Source organism: Eupeodes corollae, chromosome 3 (genome assembly GCF_945859685.1).
Source record: "Eupeodes corollae chromosome 3, idEupCoro1.1, whole genome shotgun sequence".
Lineage (NCBI taxonomy): Eukaryota > Metazoa > Arthropoda > Insecta > Diptera > Syrphidae > Eupeodes > Eupeodes corollae.
In genome coordinates, this window is record NC_079149.1 from 68149988 (window position 1) to 68163618 (window position 13631).

General features: G+C 32.5%; 2 protein-coding genes and 1 long non-coding RNA gene across 5 annotated transcripts; 2 read left to right on the forward strand and 1 right to left on the reverse strand.

Annotated features, from left to right (window-relative positions):
• The first annotated feature begins 410 nt into the window (after positions 1-410).
• On the forward strand, positions 411-2324 carry LOC129952207 (uncharacterized). 3 transcript variants are annotated; one of them, XR_008782280.1, is made up of 4 exons: positions 411-536; positions 598-989; positions 1065-1512; positions 1669-2324. It is a non-coding gene; the product is annotated as an uncharacterized LOC129952207 (long non-coding RNA). The 3 variants fall into 3 exon arrangements; XR_008782279.1 differs by lacking the exon at positions 411-536 and having other exon boundaries at positions 543-989; positions 1669-1808; positions 2010-2324; XR_008782278.1 differs by lacking the exon at positions 411-536 and having other exon boundaries at positions 543-989.
• Positions 2325-4206: 1882 nt separating this feature from the next.
• On the forward strand, positions 4207-11081 carry LOC129952192 (pre-mRNA-processing factor 19). The gene is made up of 5 exons (XM_056064667.1): positions 4207-4391; positions 4531-5153; positions 5255-5641; positions 10440-10780; positions 10846-11081. The coding sequence occupies exons 1-5, from the start codon at positions 4373-4375 to the stop codon at positions 10988-10990; spliced, it is 1515 nt and encodes a 504-aa protein (XP_055920642.1). The 5' UTR covers positions 4207-4372; the 3' UTR covers positions 10991-11081.
• On the reverse strand, positions 11070-11760 carry LOC129952206 (ragulator complex protein LAMTOR2 homolog). The gene is made up of 3 exons (XM_056064685.1): positions 11596-11760; positions 11337-11523; positions 11070-11281 (listed from the first exon to the last, which is right to left on the reverse strand). Exons 1-3 carry the CDS (start codon positions 11661-11663, stop codon positions 11159-11161), a joined length of 378 nt encoding a protein of 125 aa, XP_055920660.1. The 5' UTR covers positions 11664-11760; the 3' UTR covers positions 11070-11158.
• Between the last annotated feature and the right edge of the window lie 1871 nt (positions 11761-13631).

Consider the following 13631-nt stretch of genomic DNA (forward strand, 5'->3'; position numbering starts at 1 on the left):
AGTCCGCGCACATGCAGAAACCATTCGGTCGCCCATTCGAGCAACTTTTTAGTTTGTGTTTTGACACAAACTAAACGATCACCCCAAACCAATTCCTTAGTTTGTGTCTCAAGGAATTTTAGGTAACTGCGCCCACTTTCAACTAAATCGTTGAACAATTTTCTTTAAGTGCAAGAGAGAAAAAAAATTAGGCAATGTTTTCCTTTCACAAAAAATTCTGAGGGAAGAGTACCACCTTACATATCAATTTCACTAGTTTTCTCTTTCATACATTGATTGCGAAAATTTATTAGTTGCTTAAACCCATAAAAAATGTCTGTATCCTACTATGATACACGTAACTGCGCGCACATGCGCTAAATAGTTTCTTTCGTATGTTTGTATTAGTGCATTTCAGTTGAATGATTCTTTAAAGTGTGACGAGGTAAGTAGGATACTTCCAGACGCGCAGAATAATATATCCTTCTCGTATGTTTGTTTTCATAATTCAATTTGCTACTTTTTAAACGTCAAACGTATTTATGTACTGAAAAGAGGTGGTTATTATTATTTGTAACTCAAAACAAAACATATTTTTTAATTTTTTTTTATTTTCAGATTATTATGTACTTCAGTCGTATCAAAGTGCGTCATCGTTTAAAAAATGGAATAAAGCACAATCATTTCAAATGATGTTTCGCCTCTCACAAATGGGAATGGCAAGAGTAAAACAACGCTGTCGCCGTCGAATGCTATCAACCAGACTGCAAATGGAATTGTATACAATAAAGAGTAACATAAACAACACTGAAACGGAAAAGCAACCACGGTAGCAGCAGTATCAGGAAGAGGAGAATTCTATGATGATCCTAATCGGAGCAAATCTTCATTCGAAAAGGTTCCTCTACACACAGCCTTCTAGTATATTTTGGCTTTTACCTGCTTATGATATTGGGCTACATCAATCAATTTATGTGTGCCCCAAAAGAGCTAAAGAAAATAATCGAGAGGTAAGATGCGACGATTTGAATCGATTTGAAATTCACGAACTTACAGACTGAGTCGGAAATTCCATTTGTTTCCAGGGCTATGTTACGCTATACGATACCTTCGAGAATTCTATTCACGGTATGTCTATCGGAAGGTCCGAGATTGCTGGGATTCCCCAATTTGCAGTGTCCCTGGGGGGGAGGCAACTCTCAAAGATCGCATAACCAAGGATTACGGTAGGACATTTGAGTTCACTGGAAAAGAAACAAGATGCTTGAACAGCGTTGCAGAACATACGGCTAGGCTTTAGGCAGTCCCCGTTGTAAAATGTGTTGGAGTATTCTATTGTCCGAAGTTATTGCATTGATGAAGAAATACAAACCTTATTTGTATTTGTATGAGACGCATAGTGTGGTAGCGATGAGAGCAAATGGTCGCGGTATTGTCGACTATTATGGCGCCGACCCGAAAGATGTTGATATTCTAATGGGAATATTTAAAAAGAGCTTTGGCAGTGCTGGTGGTTATATTGCTGGAACAAAGGTAAAGATTTATTAATAGGCGTCAATCGTTTTCAAAACAATTTCCTTGTTTTTAAATATTTTTTTTTCTTGGCGGTCTGTTAAATATTTGGTTTTATAATAAAAAAATATAATTCAATAATACAATTCTTTAACAAAAACATTTCTCTTTTTGCAGAAACTAATTGATTGAAACAACTAGCTCGGAATACACCATATTTCCGACGACGATTGGCCCAATTAGGTGCCATTACCTATGACCATGAAGATTCTTCTGTTGTACCGATGCTCGTCTATCTTTTTTCCAAAATTGGGCAAGTAATTGTTAAACATTTTGTATAAATAGCTATTAGAAGGTTCAACTCAAAGATACTTCGCTTCAAACGGAAAAAGTGTGCAAACGGAAAAGTTTCTCTTTAAATATATTAGTTATCCCAAGCGTTCACTTTGAGTCGAATATTATTTGATTATTTATTTGTAAAATGTGAATTATATAAATTGTATTATTTTATTTTACAGAGCTGTAAGTCGTACACAAACTTTCCGTAAGGTAGCGGTTGTTGGAGTTGGGTTTCCTGCCACTCCAATTATGGAAGGACGTACATATACGCTTAATAGCAGTTTGATTATGCCTTACAAGTGATTCAGTAATCAGTTTGCCTAAAGTATTCATGTAAAGTAAGAGATTCTAATCCAATTATTTATTAAGTTAAAAGGAATAAATAAATAATAATAAATAAATGAATAAGGTCATTTTATAATTCGTTTAATACGAATTTCATTTATTTGATGTATTTTCCCATATACATATATATAAGTATAAAGTTAGTTACTAAAGATCTATTATAATATTTCTATCACTAAAAATAAATAAGTAAAGCAAACTTGAAAGATGTTTTATTTTCATCGCAGTGCTTAAAAGCGTTTTGGCAACCGAAAGGAAACCAAAAAAAAGGAGAAATCGCAGTCGTCTAGTAGGCGTTATATTGTGGGTGCATTTTGGTTTCGATATTCGCTTAATATGGTTTTAGAAATAACCAATGATCATCATGATCATCAAAACTTCTGTTGCTCATTCGGAAGTAATTGAAGAACTTGCTTGGGTGGGATCGGAGGTCTAGATAAATTTTTTGGAATTGCCCTTTTACAAGGCGTTGTGAGTTCAACGGGTGAACCCAATATTGCCTTTTGATTGCAGGTTTATTCCTTCTTTTTAATTCAAACGCACATATCAGTGCCATTTCGTAAAAATCCATGCCTTGAAAATTTTATTGACATTCAAAAAACAAAAAATATATTTTATATAATTTTGTATTGCAACAATATATCTACTCTTTTCTTTCATAAGCAAAAGAGTTGGACAAATTTGAAACTATTTTGTTTCGTGTATATGAGATAGAAATAGTGAATAAATGTTTTCTGTGTATTGGTTTATTTCGTTGATTACTTTTGGAGTTGCTTATGTGCGCGATGTTTGGGCAACTGACGATCAAACTATTTGGTTTCGAAAAAGTTGCATGTGCGCGCCTAGCCTAAGGAATTGGTTTGAAGTGATAGTCTAGTTTGTGTCAAAACACAAACTAAAAAGTTGCACGAATAGGTGAAAGTATGTTTTCGGCATGTGCGCGGACTCTCATATATATAAAGTGCTTAGTTTAGAAACAAAACAGTTTCGAAACTAAAAGCTGCATGTGCGCGCCTAGCCTTAGGTTTGCTTTTAGTTCTGTTTTTAAATTGTTAAATTCTCTTAAAATTTCACATATACTACGTTTCCACCGGGCACTAAACCGAGATTTAGCTAGATTTGTCACAAATCTCCTTGATATCTCACAGATTTACAATAGAAATTTTAATCTCCTCAAATGAAGATTTCAAATAAAACTCATTAAAATTTACTTAGTTTGTCAAATCAAACAAACTTTTGTTTTGGAGAATAATTGTTGAACCGACCCATTTAAACGCCAATTTTGTTTATTGACAGATGGAAATGTCAACAAAAACTATCTGCCTCACCATATGATTCAAATTGAAAACAATAAACAATAAACAACTCAAAAACGAAAGCGAAAGAAATCAAAAACGAAATAAAATGTAAGTATACAAAAATAATAAATACATAGGTACAAGAATAAAATAAAACTAATTACGATTGGTTGTTATGACAACGTCAAATTATTCTCCTTTTCTTTGGTGGAAACACGTCATGATTTATTTTAAATCATTTGCCTTAAAACTCGGATTATTTTTTGGTGGAAACGTACTTTACGGTTTGTCATGAATAAAGTGCAAATTTCTTAATAGAAATCGTGATGGGAAAATGTCTTCATAAATATTTTAAGGGTGAATAAAAAGGTTGTACAGAAAATAATGTGTACACGCGGAATTAAATTTGACATCCATATTGCTTAAGTGTATGTCATGTAGTGCATTCAAATACTCTCAGTGCAATATTTATGATAGATCATTCATGTATTGGTTCATTTTATAGTTAAGAACGTTAACAAAACTAGTGCAAGGTTTGAGCCGGTTTCGAAAATTGTATAATAATAATATAATAATTGTATAATTTGTATTTTGTATTAGAGGATAGGCTATCCAACACGAGATTGAACGCATCCATTAGTGAATGTGCAAAATGTGTCATGGAACAATGCCATAATCGCACAAACGTAAACTGACCTTTTGAAATGTCAATTTTATCTCCCTCGTCTACGTTTATGCTAGTGCTAGAGTAAAAATCTTGAAGTTGAAAAGAAAGCTTTAAAAAATCTTGCAGCGGCCAGTGTTGTACGCTTTCCAGAATTTATACTTTGCTTTAGTGATAAAAAACTAACAATTTTATAATCTTAAACTAAAATATCTTATTTTTGGAAACAAGTAAAATGGCTTTAGTTTGTGCTAGTAAGTTTTCTTTTAGGAGAAATATTGAATTATTCATTAAATGGAAGAACCCAAATTTCAAACAATATTTTTTAAGGTTATGTTTAATGCAAAATTCTTATATTAATTTAATATTTGTTTAATTTTTGTAAAATCCAAGTTACAAACGAAGTGCCAGAAACACCAGTTATTTCACCACAATCTGGAGCAATATTTGAAAAGCGAATAATCGAAAAATACATAGCCGAAAATGGGTGCGATCCTATTACGGGAAAGGAAATCAAAGTAGACGAACTAATTGAAATCAAGACACCGCCAATTGTCAAGCCTAAACCCCCAAGCGCCACTAGCATTCCGGCTACTTTGAAGACAATGCAAGATGAATGGGATGCCTTGATGTTGCACTCATTCACTCAACGACAGCAATTGCAAATAGCTCGTCAAGAACTTAGCCATGCTCTTTATCAGCATGACGCAGCTTGTCGTGTAGTTTCGAGGCTAACAAAAGAGGTGGCTGCAGCCAGAGAGGCTTTGGCAACGCTAAAGCCTCAAGCTGGAATTGCAACACCTTCGACTATACCACAGCCTGCAATTGCTGCTGAAGCAGCTGGCGTTGCTACTCAACCAATTGAACAAGCTGGAATGAGTGCAGAGGTTATTCAGAAACTTCAAGACAAGGCGACCGTCCTGACGCAAGAACGCAAGAAACGGGGTAGAACAGTGCCAGAAGAACTCATCACCCAGGATCAGATTAAAACTTTCTTGACTGTAGCTTCACATCCAGTAATGTTTTTGAAAAACGTTTATAAGTCAGAGAAAACTTTCAACAGAACCCTGACTTATCTCCATTTATAAAAAACACTAACACATAATATATTTTTTAGGGACTGCACTCGGCATCTGTGCCAGGTATTCTAGCTCTGGACATTAATAGTGCTGATCATAGTAAGATCCTTACTGGGGGGAATGATAGGAATGCAACTGTCTTCAATAAAGACACCGAACAAGTTGTTGCTATTCTCAAGGGACATACAAAGAAGATTACCAAGGTTATATACCATCCTGATGAAGATACTGTTATAACAGCTTCCCCTGACATGTGCATTCGTATATGGAACGTTCCCACCAGTCAGACACAACTATTGTTGCGGTGTCATGATGGTCCTGTTACTGGCCTATCGCTTCACCCAACTGGCGACTATGTCCTTTCAACATCTTCAGACAAACACTGGGCATTTTCCGATATTCGAACTGGAAGACTTCTGACTAAGGTAAAAGCTTATATAAACTTATAATTAGTTTTTATTTAAGTTGAGGTAATTAGGTGGTAATAAAATTATATTCCACATTCCCGAGACAATGCACAAACTTCGTATTGCTAAGCCTCTTCCAAAGTTTTTAATTTACTTAGGTTTAATATCGATTTATTTTTTAAAAGGTTATAAAAGAGCATGTGATTTCAATATTTAATTACTTCTTTTTTAAAATGTCTTATATTATATAAAGATTTAATTTCACTAGGAAGATTATTATATAATTGGAGTCCTTTAAACATCATTGTGTTCTGCGCTCTAGGGGTTGCTTTCTTATCAAGTCTAAAGTTTTCAGCACTTCTAAGATTATAAGGTTGGGAATCACAGATATATTTTAAATTATTGCTTTAGTACTTTGGAAGCATATTGTTTTTCATTTTAAATACAAACTTTAAAACACTCAATTTAATTAGCTGAGTTATACGAAGCTAGTTGAGTTAACATAGTTCTTATATAGGTAAGACGCGCAAATTTAAAGATTATTCTCATGGCTTTATTTTTCAGTTTTTGGAGGCGAGACAATTTTTTTTGAGAAGATAAAAATAGATTAGGTTTAACAATCGCGTAATAAGTTTTAATTGCAGTATTAATTGACATTTTTTTTCTAATCCTGCCAAGAAAGTATATTTTTTTCGACAGTTTCTTGCAAACATACTCCGTATTAGCTTTAAGGTTTATTTTATTGTTAATTACTACTCCTAAGTAATTAAATTCATCAACACGATCTATATTTTCTCCATTAATTTGTATTACATTCAGTTCCGCACAACCACTGATACACATCCTTTGTTTTCTTCACATTCAGTTTTAACTTATTAATAATAATCAGCCATTCACTTATGGATCGCAAGTCATTATTAATTTTCTCCGTACATTCATGAATATCTTTCCCAGAAATAAAGAGAAGAGCGTCATTAGCAAACATACATAATTTACAATATTTGACTGCCAAGTTTATATCATTTATATATAATAGGAACAAGAACACCCACAATACTTAGCTCTGAGGTACACCTGTTTTCACTTGATTCGCATCAGACACATTACTGTTCACCGAACGTACGCTGTGTTCGAGCATTTAAATATGACTCAAACCATTTCAACTCATTATTTTTGATTCCATATTTTGAGAGCTTTTCAAGAAGTATTTTACGATCAATAGTCTCGAATGCCCTCTTGAAATCCAAAAAGACCGTAGTGACAGTATTTTTGTTGTCCATCTCATTTTTCCAAATTTCCACCACCCAATTTAACGCAGGTTCACAAGAATATCATTTTCGAAAACTCGATTGATGATCCATTATGAAATTATTATCTTCCATATAATTCTTAAATTCTTTTTCTACAATTTTTTCCAAGACCTTTTCATAAATAGGAAGCATATTAACTGGTCTGTATTCGTCACTTAAAATTGTATTTTGTACTTTTTGGATAGGTATTACCAACGTTTCCTTCCACTTGCTTGAAAAACAGCCGATAAATATAGATTTATTGACAATTGCTTTTAATATAGGGTCAAGTATTTCAAAACCGTCTAAGAACATTTGCACACTCATAAATTTGAAGTCTTTCTTTTTTCCCATCGACTTTAAAACTTCAATAATATCTCTGTTGTTAATAGTTTTTAATTTAAAAATAGTGTTAGTGACATTAATTTTATCAGAATACGTTGTATATAAATATAACATATTTTCCTTAAATGCTACATATTTTATTTCACAATGGTTCTTATTTAAAACTAGATTTTTAATGTTTTTCCATAATTTTTGTGAATTTTCCAATGTGTCAATCTTTTTTTGAATGAAGTTATCTTTAGCTAATCGAAATTCCCTTTTATAAATCTTTCTTGCTAAAATATATTCATCCCATACCGAATTTTGGTTTCCAAACGTGAATTACTCATATTTTAAATTTTTATTTTGTTTTATTTTTGCTAATTTTCTATTAAACCACTGACATTTCCTATTATAAAGGTTTTTCTCAACAATTATTCCTTTCACAATTATATCAAATTCATCACACAACAAATCAGCCAATACATCAATACTACTGTTGACAACATCCACACCAATTAGATCAATCGCTAAAAGACTAGAGAAAAAAACATCTTTATCATAATTTAAAATCTTATACTTTGCATTAATTTTTGTTTGGTTTTTGTTTTTTAAAGTTATTTCAAATTAAAATTGGTCACTTATTTTCAATTTAGGGTCCGTTTTTGCCGTAATTTGTTTGAAATTTAATATCACATGATCAATGAGAGTCGCCGAATAAGCCGTTTTCCTCGTCGGTTCTTTATTGATAACGCATAAATTATTATCAACACGTATAGATTGTAGTCTGCTTTAATAAGTTATATCACTTAACCAGTCGATATTAAAATCACCTACAATATATAAAAAGAAGTTTTTAATAATTGGAGATAATAGCCATTAAATTATTATTGGCTTAATATGTAATATGTAAATAAGTGTTCCAAATTTGAAGTTATTGGTATAATTGTTGTATAGTTACAGGGAAAACAAAAAACAGCAGAGATTTTTCTTTCAAGAGGGTACCGTGACCTTTTATACCTTCACTCCACAACTTTGTATGTTTTCTATTTAAAAAAAAAGTTACTAAAATAATCTGTGAAAAGATTCTGTATAGATTCAATAACCGATGAAATTTTTTTTTCAATGATAACATGTTTAAGTAGGTAGACCTTCGAGGCATTCTTATTGAATAAGTTGTTTTGATTTCACAGAAGAACTTAACCAAAGGATTGTGTTTCTTATTACCAATAAATAAATAATTAAAAAGAAAGGTTAATTTAATAATGACACAATAACTGTAATAATAACAGTGTTCTAAGTCTGAAATTCATAAAATAAATGCTGGTGTTCCCCAGGGCTCCGTTTTGTCTCCGAGTCTCTTCCTTATATTCATAAATTATCTTATGTCTGCCACTTCTACCACTTTTAATCCATTAAACTATTTCGCCGACGACAGTACCCTCAGCTTCTCATACTCGTTTCTAGATTCACATCCTTGTTCATCGTATGTGGAACTTAAACGGCAGCGTATGATAAGCTCATTAAATTCTGATCTTGACAGCATTGTCCAGCACCGTCAGTACTCGGTATCATGTCTCCGGCGGTGCAAAAATTTTGTCATCCCTTCTGATTTGGCAGTAATTTACAAAGCCTTCATCCGTCCAAAGCTTGAATATATTTCGCATATCTGGGTAGGTGCCCCTAAAACAAATTTAAATCTCTTGGACAGAATACAAAAAAGGGCAATACAAATGATAGGCGATAGAACTATAATCAAAACATTTACATCGCTAGTACACCGCCGCAATATTTCATTCCTTTCGTTGTTTTATCGATATTTTTACAAACACTCTGCTGTCGAATTAGCCAGTTGCATTCCACGCCTTAAACCATTCAGCCGTAATACTCGAACTTGCAGGAATGCTCATCAATTTACCCTTGAGCTCAATTTCGGTCGTATTTTCAAGTATAGAGATTCTTTCTTAAATCGCACATCGAGAATGTGGAATGTTTAGCCAACTCTGTTTTTCTCTCCCATTTTGATGTTCAAAACTTTAAGACCAATGTGCACGGGTGCACCTTTTAAATCCTTCCATATTTTCCTAATGCTCGCACTGTGTTTAAATATAAACATATAAAGGGTACTAATAACCCCTTGAGTTATATAAAAAAAAAATGAATTTTAAACAGGCATATTTAAAAGGAAAAGTAAGTGAAGTGTTATTGAATTTATTTTCCTAACAAATATGTTTTGCATTTCTCTTATAACTTTATATCTTAAACACAACTTGAATGCTCAAAAATATATAAAATGGGTCAAGTTTTATTTGTGTAGTAAACTGAACAAATAAAAACTATTAATAATATTTTAATCTTCCAATCTCGCATAAATATATCCTCAACTTTCCTTCATAAATATAGCAGGCACTGTTGACCTTTAAAACAAGAGAAAAGAATGCAAGCCAGCAGAGCATTAACAATCAAATAGAAGACTTGCGTATTTTAGGAAATTTCTAAGGAAAATATGCATAGGAAATACCCAAAATGAAATGTACTATGCCAATAGATTTTTGATTTATTCTATAGCGCATTGCTAAAATCAATTGTATGGCGCAAAAGTCCGTTGAGAACTAGGGCCTAGTGACTTACAATTCTCAACCATTCCTCTGTGCGAGTATTGTTGTCAGGGAAGAATGGTACCCACAATTTTAAACCCAATCCGAACGGCTAATTTGAGAAAGCACTTTTCATGACAAGAATTACTCCTGGAGAATTTGTCAATTCCTCGTAAGAGGCAGTACCCGTGAAAAAGACTAGATGGCATAGGCAGGGATCGAACCCAAAACCTTTAGCATGACGCACTAACCATCATACCACGGGCAGCGCATTGCTGTCACCCCTTAATGATGTCAGGAAAAAGGAACACTTGGCCAAATAGCGATGATATGGAATGCTCTAAAAGTCATTGGGAGTTTCTTCTGACGAAAGAAAGACTATTCTTATGAATAGTCTAAGATTTTTCGATTGGCTTTGCGGTTAGATCTCCCGAGAATGGAATGAAACATATTCGTTTTAATATAACGAAAATTGAAGCCCTTATATTGTCTGTTGAAACTCAATTTAAAATCAGAAAATACCAATTCTTTGTGAAAATGAATATTTTTTTTTTAAAATACGTAACTCCTTGAATCTTTACTAAAGATTGATTGTTTTGTTTTAAGGTGATGGACACAGCTGAAGTTGGGCTAACAACGGCACAATTTCATCCGGATGGACTGATTTTTGGAACAGGAACAGATGATTCTCAAGTTAAAATCTGGGATTTAAAAGAACAAAGCAACGTTGCCAATTTCCCTGGACATACTGGACCAATTTCTGCAATTTCATTCTCTGAAAATGGTTATTATTTAGCCACAGCCGCAGACGATGCTTGTGTTAAACTATGGGATTTACGCAAACTGAAGAACTTTAAAACAATACAATTGGAAGATGGTTACGAAGTCAAGGATCTGTGCTTTGATCAAAGTGGAACTTATTTGGCAATCGCAGGAACTGATGTCAGGTAACTATTTAAAGTAATAATATGATTTTAAAGAACATGCTAAAATGTTATCTTGGTATTTGCAGAATTTATTTATGTAAACAATGGCAAGATTTGAAGGTTTTTAACGATCATACAGCACTTGCGACAGGCGTGCGTTTTGGAAAACATGCCCAATATCTTGCATCGACAAGCATGGACCGTACTCTGAAACTGTATGCTATCGAATAATTTACCAGGCACTTAAAGTTTCGCATTAATTTTAATAAATGAATGTTACTAAACAAAATAAGAAATATAAACGAAGGTATTACACTTATAAGCGAATATTTGTTTTAATTTTAAATACAATGGAACAATATCAATTTTAAACGATAAGAAAGAAAGTTTCTAGAACAATCAAGAGGTTGCTATTTGCTTTAAAGGTCCTTCCAGGTAAGCTGCCAAAGCCATGGCCTTTTGTTTTAGAAGTCCCAACCCGACAGTCTCTTTGGCATACAAGCAAAGTAAGATGCTGGCAACCTATTACATTTGTTTTAATTGAAGAACAGGCATACAAATACACAGTTATATTTACTTGAGTTATGGCAACATGACCACTCTCGCAGTCCAACAGAACAAAAGTCAAATGGTCTTCCCGAAATGCGTTTCGTCCATGTTTTTCATATGCTGCCCATATATTGCTGGCTATTGCAGCTGTTACCCTAGCATCGCGATCTCCGTATCCGGAATATGCTAACAAAGCCCCTTCTTGACTCAGAAGCCTATGAATTGTAAATAAAGTTAGCTGGTTGAATTTAGTATATTAATTATAATAGTAGACAAGCTTTACTGACAAAGTGTTTTCTACTCCACCCGTATTCGCCTGGCTTAGAACTTGTGTGAGTGCTTTTGGTTTCAACATTTTTTCAAAGACTTATTTATTTATTAAAAAAAATTAGAATTCGAGATAAGATTCAAAAATAAAGAATAGAAGATTATGGGGAATGCGAATGAATTAATGAAATGACAGGGCTGTCAAAATGTGATTCTTTGTCATTGTGAAAACTCGAAACTTCAAAGGTGTGTTTCCTTTAAAATTTAACGAAGAATCTGCCGAAATGAATTTAAACAAATTTTTCCTATTTTGCTTAATATGTTGTTGGTATAGGAATTATATGTTATGTTAAATTATGTTTTGGAACTTCAAAATCTGTTGCCAAACAGAACGGGGCGACTTTCCATTACCACAGCAACAATTTCATTCTGATTTTTTTTTAAGTTAGGTAGGAGTCTCAATAGAACATGTTTTAAATATTAAGGCGAGAAAACACCTTTAAGCTTTGTATATATAATTGAATAGTACTATCATGAAGAAGGAACGCTCGACCTGACATCTTCTTACGACTTCCTAAACAATTCGTTCCACATGTTTTGCATGTGGAATGTATTGGGGTGGGAGTAAAAATGAGCGAGAATTCCAACATAAAATAATAAATTTCCAGATTATTAGAAAAAACAGAAGACAGAGAAGAATGTATACAAATTCAGCGAAAGTTCGAGGGAGTCAATGAAAATATATTTTTGTTATAATTTATTATTTATATTTTGTATAATTTGTTATTTTGATTGTTTGATTGGTTGATTGGCAATGATAAATCATTTAAAAAAACACACAAGACAAAAAATTGAAGAAAAATTAGAATACAAACTTTTTGTGGTTGCCAATTAGAAAAATTAAGGTTTTTCCTATTTTTTTCTAATCATTTTCAAATGAGACAAATATTTTTAAACTATGCTAATAATAGTGCGAACATTTTTAACTTAACATAGGAAGTTATTGTAATGGGTCCTATTTGTCAAATTCAAAATTTTGAATTTTTTTGCGTTCAAGGTCCCTAGAGTCGAAAAAAAGACTTTTAGAGAGTTGTCTGTGCGTGCGTGTGTACGTATATACATACGTTCGTCCATCCGTAAGTTTGGGAACTTTTTTCGTCATCCATAGCTCAAGAACCAGTGGAGATATCGACTTCAAATAAATATTGTTATACAGATAATAATGCAGAAAGATGCAAAAAGGGCTCTCAAGAAAATTGCATGGGTGGTTTTTTTGACATAGTAATTTGAAAAAAGGGTAAATATTTTGATTAACCCTAAATATCTCACGAACGATACCAAAGAAATATATTTTTTTGAAAAATTCCAATTAACGTTTTTTTTATAAATCAAAAAAAACTGAAAAACAAAATATTATTCGCCTAGAAAATTATACGAACAAAAAATGATTTTATCTCCAAAACTATTTTATGTAACGAAAAATAACGTTTTTGACATCTGGTTAAATTTTGAGAAAAAATTTAATTGACAGTTTTTGTACAAAATATAAAAACAAAAACAATACTAATACATACTTGGTAAAAATGTACTATTACCTCAAATACCTTTTCAAAAATTAAAAACATTGGCTTCAAAATAGTTTTATCTCACAGAAAATATTATTTGCCACATTTATCTAATTTTTATTAAAATCCAACAGTTAAGTAGTTAATCGGAATGGGAAGTTATCTGTGCGGGTTGGGTCCGAGCCGCTACATTGAAAATATACTCATGTTAAAATAACAGCTTTAATGGTCACTTATTTAAAAACTCTTTTTAGTTAATTTGATGTTAGCACCGTAGAAATAAATCAATAGTAATTGAGGTGAAGATTAAAATTGACAAAGATTTTGTTGGAAATAAAAAATGTATTTAATTTTGATTTGAAATTTGATGTGTATTTCTTCAATGTTAAGGTTTTTTTATCTTTATTCCTTAATAAAATTCCTTAAAATTAGAATGTCATTTTTAAAACGTGATTACTTAAATAATTAATTACACCTGACAAACCAAAACC